This window comes from Nelumbo nucifera, chromosome 1, assembly GCF_055504915.1.
Source record: "Nelumbo nucifera cultivar China Antique chromosome 1, China Antique-T2T, whole genome shotgun sequence".
NCBI classification, from domain to species: Eukaryota; Viridiplantae; Streptophyta; class Magnoliopsida; order Proteales; family Nelumbonaceae; genus Nelumbo; species Nelumbo nucifera.
In genome coordinates, this window is record NC_142649.1 from 30,247,643 (window position 1) to 30,262,204 (window position 14,562).

Genomic DNA, 14,562 nt, shown 5'->3' on the forward strand with positions numbered 1-14,562 from the left:
ATGACCGCGAATATTTATTCTCATCATTTCAGGAATACCTGGACCAACACGACATTATACATCAGACCTCATGTACCTACACCCCACAGCAAAACGGGGTGGCTGAGAGAAAGAATCGTCATCTCCTGGAAACATCAAGATCCCTCATGCATCACATGCATGTTCCCAAACCCTTTTGGAGTGATGCATTGCTTACCTCTTGCTTTCTGATTAATCGGATGCCCACATTCATCCTTGATGGTCATTCTCCGTTTCAGGTCTTGTTTCCCTCTTTGTCTCCATTTCCTCTTACGTCGAGGGTATTTGGGTGTGTCTGCTTCATCCATAATCTAGGTCCCGGGAATGACAAGTTTGATGCTCGCTCTCTCAAGTGCATCTTCCTTGGATATTCTCGAACCCAGAAAGGGTATAGGTGTTACTATCCTGGTTCTCGACGGTCCTTTGTGTGTGCTGATGTCACCTTCTTTGAGTCTAATCCGTTCTTTTTGGGGTCCGGTGGTGCTTCTTCTTCCTCATCACCTCCTCCTCTTCCACTTCCCGTTGCCGACCCTCTTCCCCTTGTTCCAGCTGTGACCAAACCGTTGCCTCCGGTGCCACCACCTGTTGAACGCCCACCTATTCGTTATGTGTATACACATCACCCACGCATACCAGCTACTACTCCTCTGGCTACATCTCCGTCGACAGATCCGGCACCAGACCCACACTCAGCATCTGAGCTTGGTCTCCCCATTGCTTTGCGGAAAGGTAAACGCACTTGCACCCTTCATCCTATTTCTAATTATATTTCACTTACCTTTCCGCTTCCCATTGCCAGTTTGCCACCTTATTATCATCAGTTGTTGTCCCTAAGGATGTCCAGGAAGCCCTTGCCTCTCCAGGGTGGTGCCGAGCCATGGAAGAAGAACTCTCTGCTCTTCATCATAATCATACTTGGGACTTCACTGCTCTTCCTCCTAGGAAGCAAGTTGTTGGTTGTAAATGGGTTTATACGGTTAAGTATCTGCCTGATGGTAGTGTTGAACACCTGAAAGTGTGATTGGTTGCAAAAGGGTACTCCCAAACCTATGGTATTGATTACACAGAGACCTTCTCACCGGTTGCTAAGATAGGGTCAACTCGTGTTGTGATCTCTCTTGCATCCATGTATGAGTGGCCGCTATATTAGCTTGATATCAAGAATGCCTTTTTGCACAGGGGGAGGATGGTAAGGTGTGCAGACCAAGGAAGGCTATGGCTTAAACAGTCTCCTCGAGCATGGTTTGGTAGGTTCACTGAGGTGGTAAAGAAGTTTGGTATGAAACAGTGCAAAGTTGATCATTTTGTATTTAGTCATGACTCTCCGGGAGGAAAAATACTATTGGTGGTGTATGTAGATGATATTGTTATTACTAGGAATGATAACATTGGTATTGGCAGGCTGAAGACTTATCTGCAGGATCATTTTCAAACAAAGGATCTTGGTAAGCTGAAATATTTCTTGGGGATAGAGGTAGCAAGATCCAAGTATGGTATTAACCTGTGCCAGAGGAAATATGTGCTTGATTTGCTGGAAGAAACTGACTTGTTGGGTGCTAAACCAACTAAAACACCCATGGACACAAATACCAGGCTGAGTAGTGATATGGGTGAAGTGTTTGAAGACCCTGACAGATACTGACGACTTGTGGGTAAACTGAACTACCTAACCATTACTAGACTAGACATCTCATTTGTGGTTAGTGTGGTAAGCCAATTCATGCAAAAACCTCTGATTCCTCATTTGAATGCAGTTCTGAGAATTGTGAGATATTCTAATGCTGACTGGGTCGGTTTTTATGTCTGATCGATGGTCTACTACAGGCTATTGCACTTTCCTAGGAGGTAACCTGGTGACATGGAAAAGTAAGAAGCAGACGGTTGAGGCAAAAAGTAGTGCAGAAGCAGAATATAGGGCTATGGCACACACCGCTTGTGAATTAGTGTGGCTAAGGAATATTCTACAGGAAGTAGGGTACAACATCAACACTCCAATGAAGCTCTATTGTGATAATCAGGCAGTAGTTCATATTTCCTCTAATCCGGTGTTTCATGAAAGAACCAAGCACATTGAAGTTGACTGCCATTTTGTGAGGGAGAGGGTGCTGAATGGAGAGCTAGACACTACACATGTTAATACAGAAAACCATTGGGTTGACTTATTTACAAAAGGCTTGAGTCGGGGAAGAGTGGACTACATATGTAACAAGTTGGGAGTATATGATTTGTAATGTTGTGTTGTAACAGCTTGAGGGGGAGTGTTAGCGTACGGGTATTTCTGTCTTTATACCTAGATTAATGTTGTTGATCTATAATGTTGTGTTGGAACCAGTGCTCCTCACTTAAATAAGGACACATATGTCTTTTCAATTATTTTTAATAATATAAGTACTGTCTGGCCGACTGGGAGAAGTTATGTTGAGACTTCCAGCTCGAACCAGATTTTCTCCCTTCTCTCTTTCTCTCTTTCTTCCACCTTTCTACTTCTTTCTACATAACTGATCTCAGATAGATAGAATTTCAAGGCAGGCCGAATCATAACACTCATGAATCTCCTAGAAAAAGATTAATAGAGGCTTCCAGTGTCATGTATAGGTTAGTTTTCTTTCTTTCTTTCTTTTTTTTTTTTTTTTGGGATGTATTGTATGTTTTTCTTTTTGTTTTGGGGTTGGGTTGAGATAGTGAAGCTATGCGCTTTTTGTTTTGGTTTTGGGGCAAGGTGGGCTATATGTCTCCCCCTGTATTAAGATACTTCCCTTTTGAAAACGGTTAATAAAATTTAAAATGGTTGTCTCTCCACTTGGAATAAACTTAAAGGTCCAAAAAAGGTCACTACTAGAAGGGGTCCATGCTATGCATGGGATGATGTTAAAAGGAGTTCAGATTTCCTCATATAATCCTCCTTACACCCATCGCACAACACATTCAGCCACACATTCGGAATATCTCCCATGCGGAGGTGGGTGCGAGGAAGAAATCCGGATTTGGCCCATATTTCATAATGACATTTATTTTGGGGCTGATGGATGTATGTCTAAATCCAATCCAATGAGAATTCAATAGATCCAAATTCGATTTGACACTTGATCGATATGTAAAACATAGATTCAAATTTGATTCATTTAGGATACCCAATTCAATTGGAATATCAATAAATTTGTATAAATTTTGAAGAAATTTACAAAGTTATATACATACAAAAAAAAACTTGGGTTTATCTAAATCCTAAAACCCATTTAATTCTAAAGAATTTAATTATAAAAATGGTCTTATATTTATAATCAGATAATCAAATTGGATTGGATTCTGACAAATCAGAGCAAGCAATATCTGAATCAATCTTATTAATAAATGGATTATATTTTTAGATCTGAATCGGGTTTGAATAAGAATTAGATTAAAGAGATTAAATCCAATCCATTTGCAGCGTTAATTTTTCTTTGTGCATGACAATGGAATGCAATTGATGCATTTACACATAAGAATCTTCCACATTTTTTTTTCAAAAAAATAAAAGAAATAAAAAAATTATTATTGCAATATTTAGAATTATAATACCACCTAATTACATTTAATCACCAACAAAAACATCTAGTTAAGTTCAACAGCCATGGGCCTGTTCATTATTCATACACATTTTCTGTTTCACTTGCACAAGGTTTTCCTTGTTCTAGAACTACAATTTAGAAATTTGAGCATATAATGAATGAAATTTCCCTATTACATGCATAAGGCAGACTTCTATAGGCTTTTTTTTTTTTTTTAAGTTGAAACAGATAGAAAGAGAGCAATAAAGGGTTGACTAAGGATCAAAGTATATGTATTGAGTATCATATTGAATAGCTTGGATACAGATGCATTTCGGAAATGCATGGATATGGACGATATAGAAATGCTTGGATATACTAGGGAAATGCATACAAATCACATAAATACACTAATGGTACTAAATCTAAAGTTAAATTATCTATGAATAAAGCATAAACATGAGAGATGCACATTTAATAAGTTATATAAAGAGTAACATTACAATCAACAATACTGGGGACTCTAGAGCTGTCAATGCGTCAAGTCTGGTTTAGGACAGGGTGGACCAGTGCTGAACTGATTATTAATTGGTTCTATAAAATAGACCTGGAGCCAAATCAACTATTAATTGGGATAATCAGTTCTGACCCAATTATACTTGACATCTATAATAACTACAATAATAAGAACTGAGAATTTCATTTTTGATAATATAACCTTAACAAACAATTAAAGTAAATAGTAATCTGTTTATATGTTGATAAAGAAGAGCTTTTAACCAAAATTATCTAATATACAGTCTATGGAATTTAACTTTTAAACATAAAACATAACAAATATTAAAAGAAAACTAGGAGACCTTTATATGCTATTAATTAAATAATTGGTTTGGAACAGAAAGAATAGGTCCCAACCGAAGTCTTAATCCCAAACCACAGAACCATAACTGACATAATTGGTTCAGTTCTATCTGGTAGACCCGACCCATTGACAGCTCTAAATAGCTCCATAATAGATCCGATTGAAAAGCCTTGTATAAAATTTCACTATATGCATAAATGTTTATTCTGCAACAGTATAAAGCAAGCTTCCTTTACAATTTAGGATTACTTGTCTATAAACAATGTAATACAAATCTACAACAGCCTTATACAATCTCTCTTTACAATTTGGGACAAGTATGAATATGACTTGCACAGATATTTCCTTATCACATGAATGAAGCTATAGCTCAACAATAAGACAATTACTTTTCTGCCACTGAAGTTGATAAATTAGACAGGAACTCTATAAGATGGATCCACCATTTTCAAAATGAACAAGTTTCCTTCATTACCCCTTGAAATTCTGAAAACAGAACAACATTCCATAAATACTACATAATTAGACACTTCATCTCTGCTGCCAAAATTAAAGAGGGACAATGAAAGGCTTCAGCTTAGTTAGCATCTAACTTGAGTAAACAAAATGTTTAGTCTTCTCCATATCTCTATTAGCAGTCATACATGGTGAAGGCTTGCATCGACATGTTCATCTTGAACCGCAACATCATTATGGTCACATGTTAAATAAGAAATACAACTCTAAGAAATTTCAAATAAATCACTATTTTTAAAAATTGCAACTACTATAGTAGTTTAGAACAGGGTTAGTACAGTAATGGCGACAAAACATGATGTCATGCAGAACTGTAATACAAAGCCCAACACTTAAGTCATCTATGTAACATTGTATACCACCTCCAAAATAATGGTCATCAACCCGTTATTTTTCCTTTTCTTGATTGTCTTTCTAGTAATATGTTTTTTTTTTTTAAGGGGGAAAAAGCTTTATTAGATGGACATGCAACCTGGACCTTAAAGCTATACAAGGAGCAAAAAAACTTCTCTAATTGCTAACTTATAACCAGGAAAAAGAATGGTTAAATTCCTGCAATATGAGAGGAACTAATAATACCTAAGGGTATCTTTACCAATAAGAATGATTATGATTTCAGTGATTCCTGCGATTGGAATCATTCAAAATCAATGAAATATGTCCTCCAATCATTATCCAATTTCAAAACAGGGGGTAGAATATTCTCCCGATTCAGAAACTATCTTTTGAAGGTGAAAATTAGTATATGGTGCTGGAGGAATAGGTTTAGCAGAGAAAAATAGAAGAATGCTAACTGCAAGGTGCCAATTGGCTAGTTGGTAAGGTCTCCGGTTGGTTGTGGTGGAGACTTGGGATTGAATCCTGCCTGCACCAAGGTTGGGGGTTTGTGGGTCTGGGGAATGGGCTACCCCCTGCCATGTTGCCCCATGAAGTGAAAAAAAAAACAATTAGTATTGCTCAGCAGGCAGCTGAGTATATATGTTAATCAATAAGAATGTCTAATTACAATGATAACCCTTCTTGGTATATATTAATCAATAAGGAGCATCCTTAATTAAAGAAGAGAAAAGACTAAATTATCCTGCCTTCCAATAACACATAAAAACCTATAAAACAACATAAAAAGGGAAGAAATAAAACACCAAAATAACTCTCAACATAAGGCTTTCATATCAGAACAAATTTCACTCTCTGTAGATCCCACTGTCACTCTTTTTCATGACCTTCTGCTGATGTGTGGAACCCATTTGAGAAAATGCGGAATTGGTTCATTTGAAATGTAAAGGTGGTGTTTTTATTATTGGAAAATTTCCAAAAAAATGGTTTTTTGTGGGAACAATTTCCTTTATATTTTTGAACAATGACCAAGGTGCAGAATCATTACCTCAACACTTTTCATGAGTGTAAAAGAGGAAACTCGGGAAGTTTCCTGTTTAGTATATCCTAAAGCTTTAACTCTTTCATGATGATCAGCAACTCCTGTTAGTTATGTAGGTTTTGGCTTTTATAAACTACTATCTACGGCAAAGAAATGGTTACATACTTAAAATAACTTTTAAGTTTTGGATTAGGCTTCTGAAAATCTATATATGCCTACCGTAACTCCTCATCCAAGTATGTGATTTCCAGTTGGCCACGACCACTTCCACGTGCCTTAATAGGTACCTGCACATAAGCAAATGAAGGAATAAAAAACAGCAATATCGTCAAATATGACAGTTGTTTTTCTGAATAACTTGTTAAAAAATATAGATATTAAAGGAAGTACCTATATTGATTAGTTTTGTCAAATTTGATATTGAAAATTTTCCCTTTGTATATGCTTGGAAATTTCAATCCCCTATTTGTGAATGAACATTCTTGAATATCCCTATCAACTTATCCTCTCTTACAGAGTTGGCTTATGTCAACTTTTTAAAAAATCATGTTATGTCTGGATTGGGTGCATATTTTCAGGAAATTGGGCTTTCCATATTTTATTCTTGCACTGGTTTTCGCTTCAACTAGGGATGAGGGTTGAGGGGTCTAGACTTTAGAGGAAGTACTTTCTTATCCAACCCAATCAAACCAATTCACTCCCCTATCAAGGAATCCAAGGCTCCCAATAGAAGTTTTAATGTACCAGACAGTACCCTAAGGGAAGTTTTCTACTTTTCAACTTATCAACCCCCCCACAAAAAAAAAAAAAAAGAAAGTTCAGAAAACAGACGGAGTTTATCTGTTTAATTACCATGCTGGACATTCTGTTTCCATGTATAAGTTGATCTATCAATCCAGTATTTACTGTCATATGCATTATTTTTATATTTACTTAGGTGCAAGGTCAATCTTGTAATTTTACTTTTATGTTTAAAATACTCTTATAAATAGGGCTGTAGGGCTGCCACCACACCCTAATATTAGAATTCTCTCATCCACCTGCTCCTCTTTATGCTGCCTTCTTCTCTCTAATCTTCCTATGATAGATGGCTGTTAACAAAGGGCGTTGCATATGGAGAAAACCATTTTGAATTTTATTGGCACCAATAAGACAAAGTGATCTGTTGCAAGTTGAAGGGTCTAGAAGAGATAGAGACAGGCCAAAAGGGACATGGGTTTGAAGTAGTTAAAAAATGATTTTAAGGTCCACAGTTTAAAAATAGAAATGGCATTGAATAATGGCAGAAGAAGATTCATTAGCCAGCTCTATATAGGGGGTGTTTGGTACAGTGGCATTGCCTTTGTGTTTTGTATTGATCAATACAAATTTTGAGAGCAATATGTGTTGCCACATCATATATGAGTGTCATTTCAATTAGAAAAATGCATGTGTGAGAAACATCAAATTTGACATTGAAGGTAAAAATAACAATTTGTATTGATCAAATCAAAACATTTTCAAAATGTTTAAAAAAAATCTCTCATACAAATTTGTATTGATCAATCCAAAACGCAACAGCAATGCAGCACCACTATACCAAACACCCCCATAGTTAGGCCAAGGTTTTGTTCAGTTGAGTTAGTCATGTGTCCTCCATAAACTACTGAATGAATGGAATGTGTGGGCTTTCAAGTTCAAATTCATAAGGAACCATCAGATATAAACTCACTTCCCACGAATACTCAACCATGTATTGGCATGAATCCATAATTATTCAAATTCAATGATATCAAAATTAAGAACTAGGCCAGACATTTATTGGGGTTGTCTTATTTTTCAACTGTTGAATTAGTTTTTAATCTAACAGTTGGTTTGGTCCATCCTTAGGTTAAGGTGGGTTTTACATATATAAGGTTTTTTATATATATAGGGTTTAGAGGTGAAAGAAAGAAGTTTGGTCTTTTTTTGTTGGAGAGAAAAAAAAAAAGACAGGTTGAGAGAAAGAGGGTGCTCTTGGGGTAAGATTGGGATTTCTCTCTTGCTTTTGTTCTTTGGGTTGAGAGAGGAAAGGGAGGATGGGTGTACAAGGGTTAAGGGTTGGTTGGGTTGCAAGACACAAGGTACCTGTACTATTTCTCATTTTCTTTCATAGTGATAAACTTTTTTCGTCTCTCCCATGAACATAGGCAGTAAGGCCAAACCACATAAATCCTTTGTTTTCTTGGTGGTGCTTTTTTTTTATTTGTTTCTATTTGAGTTTTGTTATTTTTGTTGTTATTGGATTTTCTTGGTTGCTATTTTATTTCAAATGCTTTGTCCTATGGGCAGCAGTTGTGAGCCCTAACAAAATGGTATTAGAGCTCCCAAGTTGGGGTTTACAAGGTGTTTAGAAATTTCTTAAGAGATAATGGCAAGAAAATGTACAAATTCTCAATTCTAGATTGAGAGGTTTGATGGAAAAGGCAACTTTACGTTATGGCAAAGAAGGGTGAAGGACATCTTGGTTCAACAAGGCTTGGGTAGAGCATTAGAGGGAAATGATGGGAAGCTAGAAGACATAAAGAATGTTGATTGGGAGGGCATCGAGATAAGGTGTGTTAGTACGATTTGATTGCTCTAGGCTAATAATGTTATGTTTAACATTATGAAGGCAAATGGAAGAGGGTGGGAATCTTTTGGAACACCTAAACGTGTTTAGTAGTATCTTGGATCAGCTAGGGAAAGTTGATGTCAAGGTGGAGGAAGAAGACAAGGCCCTTTTGCTTCTTACCTCACTTATTGAATTGGAAGAAGTCACCATATCTCTTCTATCCAACGAGGTTAGGAGGAAGCCCAAGTATAAGAGTGGTCATGATTTTGATTTTGCATTGGTTATGGAAAGAATAGATCAGAAATGAAGGTCATTTGATAGGGGATCTGAGAGTAGAAGGTCAAGGAAAAGGGAAAAGTACAATGTTACAGATGCAAGGAGTTTGGTCACATAAAGAGAGCTTGTCCTGCACGGAAAAAGAGTGGGATGAATTTGGAAGTATAGCAATTGCATTGGATGATGGTGGAGATTTTCTTATAGTCTCCCAAGGTATGTGCAATTTTTCTCAAAACGAGTGGATTTTGGATCTCTAGGTTTCTATGCATGACTTCTCTATGAGGGAATATTTTGATATGTTCCAAGAGAGAAAGATGGGTGTTGTCTCCTCGGGTGATGGATCAATCTCCTGTGACATCTAGGGTGTTGGAACTATGAAAATCAATGGAGTGGTTCGCACTTTGGGTGGTATGGCATATGTCCCAAAAATGTGTAGGGATGTAATATCAATTAGCTAATTAGATTCTAAGGGTTGCAAGGTCTTTACTGCAAGTGGAGTCATGAAAACCACATGCACCAATATGGTCTTGATGAAGAGAGAAAATGCAAGGGATTCTATCATTTGATTGGGAGTATAATGGTTCCCAAGCCCTCGATGGGGTGTTGGGAATGGAGTGCACAAGGTAGTGTGGCCACACGGAGAGACTCTTTCACAATTGGGGCGAAGACAAGTGCTACAAGTTTCCAGGGTACATGTGATCATATGATGGTGAGAGGAATGTTCTTGCTAAAGGAAAGGCTGCTCTTAACCCATAAAGGTTGAACCAAGCTGGGAAAAAAGGTGCAACTTTTAAAATCTTGAAACATCCCAACAATGTGGAAATCAAATTTTCATGAGAGAACAAATTTCTCTCCTAGGACCGGTGTAGAATGATTACCATATTTTAATTTAGAGATTGGGTTTAGTGTTTCCTGATCTGGATGCCACAAACATGGCTCTCAAAGTGGTGATACATGCCAAGTATTCAGCCAAAATCGATCTCCAAGAATGAAGATGGCGCAGCCATGAATGAAGCTCGATGCAATCAAATTTGTGAGAATTTGATGTTGATATACTACACTCCTATGGACAGATTGAATCTCCACTCGCGTGCACCTTATGATCACTCAAAGGTTCATGTTCTTGCTGGAAAAACACAGTAAAAAAGACAAAAAAAGACTCTCCTTTCAGCCTTGATCGAACTAGGGTTTTGGGAGAACTATTCTATTCTTGATGATAATGTATGTCTCAACTCTCCTACACTCTATCTTATATACAGCTGGACTCTTAGAGTCCTAAAAGGAGTTTCCCAATCAAATTTATAAATTAGAAGTTCTCCAATTGGGAAATAATCCTAATTAAATTAGGACGAAGGAGAATAAGTGAATTCCCAAATTTGACCCAAAATATCCTACTTATTTTCCTAGTCATTCTAGGTGAGTGACTAATCAAATTAGTCCAATTTGACCTCTTGAGTAATCTGAATTTTCTCACCTCTTTGACTGGTCAAATTGACTTAAACCTCGTATGGCATGGGACCTACTAAGTTACCAAATCAAACCATAAGAGTTCGGCCCATGCATTAAAACACATGGACCTAAACCTTTCTGAAGTTTTCCCTCATCTCTTTCAGATAGCAAAAAATCAGAAGGGTTTGGTGGTTAGTCAGTTTGAAGTGAGTGGGGGTACTATTTCCTGGAATCCTTTATTTAGAAGGTCATTTCAGGACTGGGAAGTTGAGAAAGTTGTAGATCTCTTGGGGTTTTTGTACAGGCAGTCCATAGACTTGTCGTTTGAGGACTCTTGGAGTTGGAAGTTTAGTGTGGATGGTATTTTCTCTGTTAGTTCTTTTGTTGGGGTTCTGAATGGAGTAATTCAACCAAAAAATTCCAGCTGAGAAAATTTGGAATCCTTCAGTTCCCTCTAAGGTGAATGCTTTGGTTTGGGCAGTGGTTCTGAATAGATGTCTTACGAAAGATTCCCTGGTTAGGAGTAGACTTGTTCATGGGCTGGGTAGCCCGACGGGCTGGGCCAGGCCGGCCTGGCTCCCGGACGGGCTTGAGCATGTATTTTAGCCCACGGGCTTGACCTTGGGCCTAAAAGCACGAGTCCGACTATTTTATGGGCCGGGCTCGGGATTTGTTAAAAAAGCCCGGCCCAAGCCCGACCCAGCCTGGCCCGGCTTTTGTATAAGTTAAACCATAACCCTAAATATTAATCCCTCTCTTATCACTCATCTCTTTTTCTTAGCCGAACAAACTCCCTTCTCAGTCACAGTCTCACATAGCCAAACATTCTCAGGAAGACAAAACCGGCGCAACTAGTGAACTCCAGCAGTGACTGGTGAGTCCTCTCTCTCTCTCTCTCGTTCCTCTTCTCACTTCTCCTTCTCTCTCAGAATTGATCTCAACAGCTCATTTATCAGATGTGAGTCACGCAAACTCAGGCACCAGCTATGAATCCTCTCTCCCTCTCTCTCTCTCTCTCTCTCTCTCTCTTTTCATTGTTCGGTTGTTCCTATTCTCATTTCTCCTTCTCACTCTCAGAATCTCAGCTCAGTTCATTTATCAGACATGAACTCAGGCACCGGCGAACATAGGCACCGGCAGCGAGTCCTTTCTCTTTGCCCTTTTGTTCTATTCCTCTCTTATTGTTTGGTCGGCGGAGAACACAGACACAGACATAGGCACCGGCGGAGAACACAGACGCAAGCACTGATCTATCTTTTTGTTAGGTCGGGCTTCAAGCTTCGGGCTTTTTATTAGGGCCGGGCTCGGGCCCAAGTTGTAGGCCCGTTGGTTGGGCTGGGCTCAGGCTCGGGCCTAACAAAATCTTCTTTATGAAGAGTAAAAGCTCGACTCAAGCTCGGGCCGGCCCGGCCCATGAACAGGTCTAGTTAGGAGGGGTGTGCAGATTCAGGACCTGTTGTGTTCTATGTGGCCAAATGGTTGAGGACAGCAAGCATCTGTTCATTCACTGTTCTGTTACAACTGCAATCTGGAATCATTTTCTGTCGGGCTTGGGGCTTCAATGGTGTATGCCATGCTCTGTTGTGGATATGCTATGCAGTTGGGAGCTTAAGAGTGGTTCCAAGTTGGCAAGGTGCATTTGGAGTGTCTTGCCTGCAGCCATTTTATTTTATGCACAGTTTGGACCGAAAGAAACAGAAGAATCTTTCAAAACAAGGCTTCTAATATAGATTGCTTGATTGCCTTTGCTTTTAGCAAGCTCATCTCTTGGGTGGCTGTGACCAAGGGCCTTCAAGCTTCTGTTCTTTGTTCTCAGTTGAGATCTAGGGACTTCCTTGAGTTATGATGTATTGTAGGAGGTTTAGTGTGTTTGGCTCCTGACCTTGGGGGCCTTGGTTGTAATTTGTTTTTTCAGGTGTTTCTTGAATAGTTGTCGAGTGTAGGAAGAGGAAAGGAAGAAAGAAGAAGAAGAAGAAGAAGAAGAAGAAGAAGAAGAAGAAGAAGAAGAAGAGAAGAGGAAGGAGAGTTATGGGAGAGAATAGGGTGTTACTGTTCACACCCAGAATATTCCATTATATGTTACATCTGAAATTACAGCCATGACTCTATAAGGGCGTCCAAATACAAAAAATAAGAAAAGACAGCAATACCCCTAAAGCCAAATACACATTCTCAACACTCCCCCTCAAGCTGAGCATAGATATCTATCATGCCCAGCTTGCTCAAGTTTCTATAAAGTCTTGGCTTGTTGAGACCCTTAGTGAGGCAATTAGCAAGTTGGTTCTCTGACCTAACAAAAGCCACACATATCTCTCCATTAGCTATCTTTTCTCTAATGAAGTGTCTGTCAACTTCAATATGCTTTGTTCGGTCATGTTGAGCAGGGTTATGAGCAATGTTTATGGCAGCTTGATTATCACAGTGTAACATCATTGGGGTTTTAGCTTGGGTCCTAATTTTTGATAACAAATACTTCAACCATAGCAACTCCGGTACACCATGAGCCTTAGCTCTATATTCAGATTCAGCACTAGAACGGGCAACAACAGATTGTTTTTTGCTTTTCCAAGACACAACATTACCTCCTACCAAGGTGCAGTAACTGGAGGTGGATCTTCTATCATCTATAGAACCTGCCCAATCAACATCAGTATAAGCCTCAACCTTGAGAATCCTGTTGAGGCTTATACTGATGTTGACAACCTGAACACCCCTTTAGGTAGGTTGACAACAGTCCTAGAACTTCACATATGCAGGTTGACAACAGGATTCTCGCCTACCTGAACACCCCTTTAGGTAGGCGAGAATCCTGTTGACAACCTGCATATGTGAAGTTCTAGGACTGTGCATATACTGACTCACCATGCTAATAGCATAGGATATATCAGGTTGAGTCGGGCACAGGTAAAGAAGCCAACCAACAAGCCTCTGGTAGACACCCTTGTTTGGAAGAATATATCCATCATCAACACTCAGTTTATGATTGGAGTCAATAAGAGTTTCAATTGGCTTACACCCTAGTTTACCAACCTCACGAAGGAGATCAAGGGCATACTTCCTCTGTGAAATGAATATCCCTCCCTTTGACCTTTCCACTTCGATTCTAAGAAAGTATTTGAGACTCCCAAGATCTTTGATTTCAAATTCAGAAGCAAGGAATGCCTTTAGTTGGTTTATAACAGAGTGATAATCTCCAGTGACAACAATATCATCCACATACACTATTAACAAGGTGAGTAGGCCATTAACCCTTCGTATAAACAAAGTATGGTCCGCTTGTGATTGTGTAAACCCAATTTTGAGAATAGCCTTCCTAAATCTATCAAACCAAGCTCTAGGGGACTGTTTAAGCCCATAAAGAGATTTTCTTAAATGACAAACCTTCTCGTCACTGTTGGGTAAGATTACCCTTGGTGGTAAATCCATGTATACCTCCTCCTGAAGATCTCCATTTAGGAAGGCATTCTTCACATCCATCTGATATAGAGGCCATGAATAATGAGCAGCAAGAGACATAATAACTCGGATAGAGTTCATTTTGTCTATAGGAGAAAAGGTCTCTTGATAGTCAATTCCATATGTTTGGGTGTGTCCTTTTGCCACCAACCTAGCTTTGTATGTTTCAATTGATCCATCAGCCTGATGTTTAATGGTATACACCTACTTGCAGCCCACTAGAATTTTGCCTTCAGGAAGAGGAACAAGCTCCCAGGTATGGTTTTTTAAGAGAGCCTCTATCTCTTGGTTCATAGCATCCTTCCACTGAGGTGACTGAACTGCATTTGAAACATTACGAGGAACAAAAACAGAGGAGATAGTAGTAACATAAGCATGATAAGAGGGTGAAAGAGCATCATAAGAAACATAGTTAGTGATGGGGTAGGCAGTGCATTTCCTTTTTCCTTTTCTAACTGCAATGGGAAGGTCAAGGTCAGATTGTGAGACATCAGGCTCAATAATAGCA

General features: G+C 38.8%; 1 protein-coding gene across 5 annotated transcripts in view; it reads right to left on the reverse strand.

Moving 5' to 3' along the window:
* Nucleotides 1-4,624: 4,624 nt before the first annotated feature.
* Nucleotides 4,625-14,562, reverse strand: part of LOC104589761 (putative plastid-lipid-associated protein 4, chloroplastic) — a 30,400-nt gene continuing 20,462 nt past the window's right edge. For 3 of the 5 annotated variants that reach the window (XM_088896705.1, XM_010248187.2, XM_088896706.1), the window contains 2 exons: nucleotides 6,521-6,588; nucleotides 4,625-4,893 (listed from right to left, as the gene is read on the reverse strand). In XM_088896705.1, the coding sequence (XP_088752831.1) occupies nucleotides 4,821-4,893; nucleotides 6,521-6,588 (141 nt within the window). In that variant the 3' untranslated portion in view covers nucleotides 4,625-4,820. Of the gene's footprint in view, nucleotides 4,894-5,000; nucleotides 5,081-6,307; nucleotides 6,403-6,520; nucleotides 6,589-14,562 lie in introns of all 5 variants that reach the window. The other 2 variants (XR_016081404.1, XR_734014.2) reach the window with 2 other exon arrangements.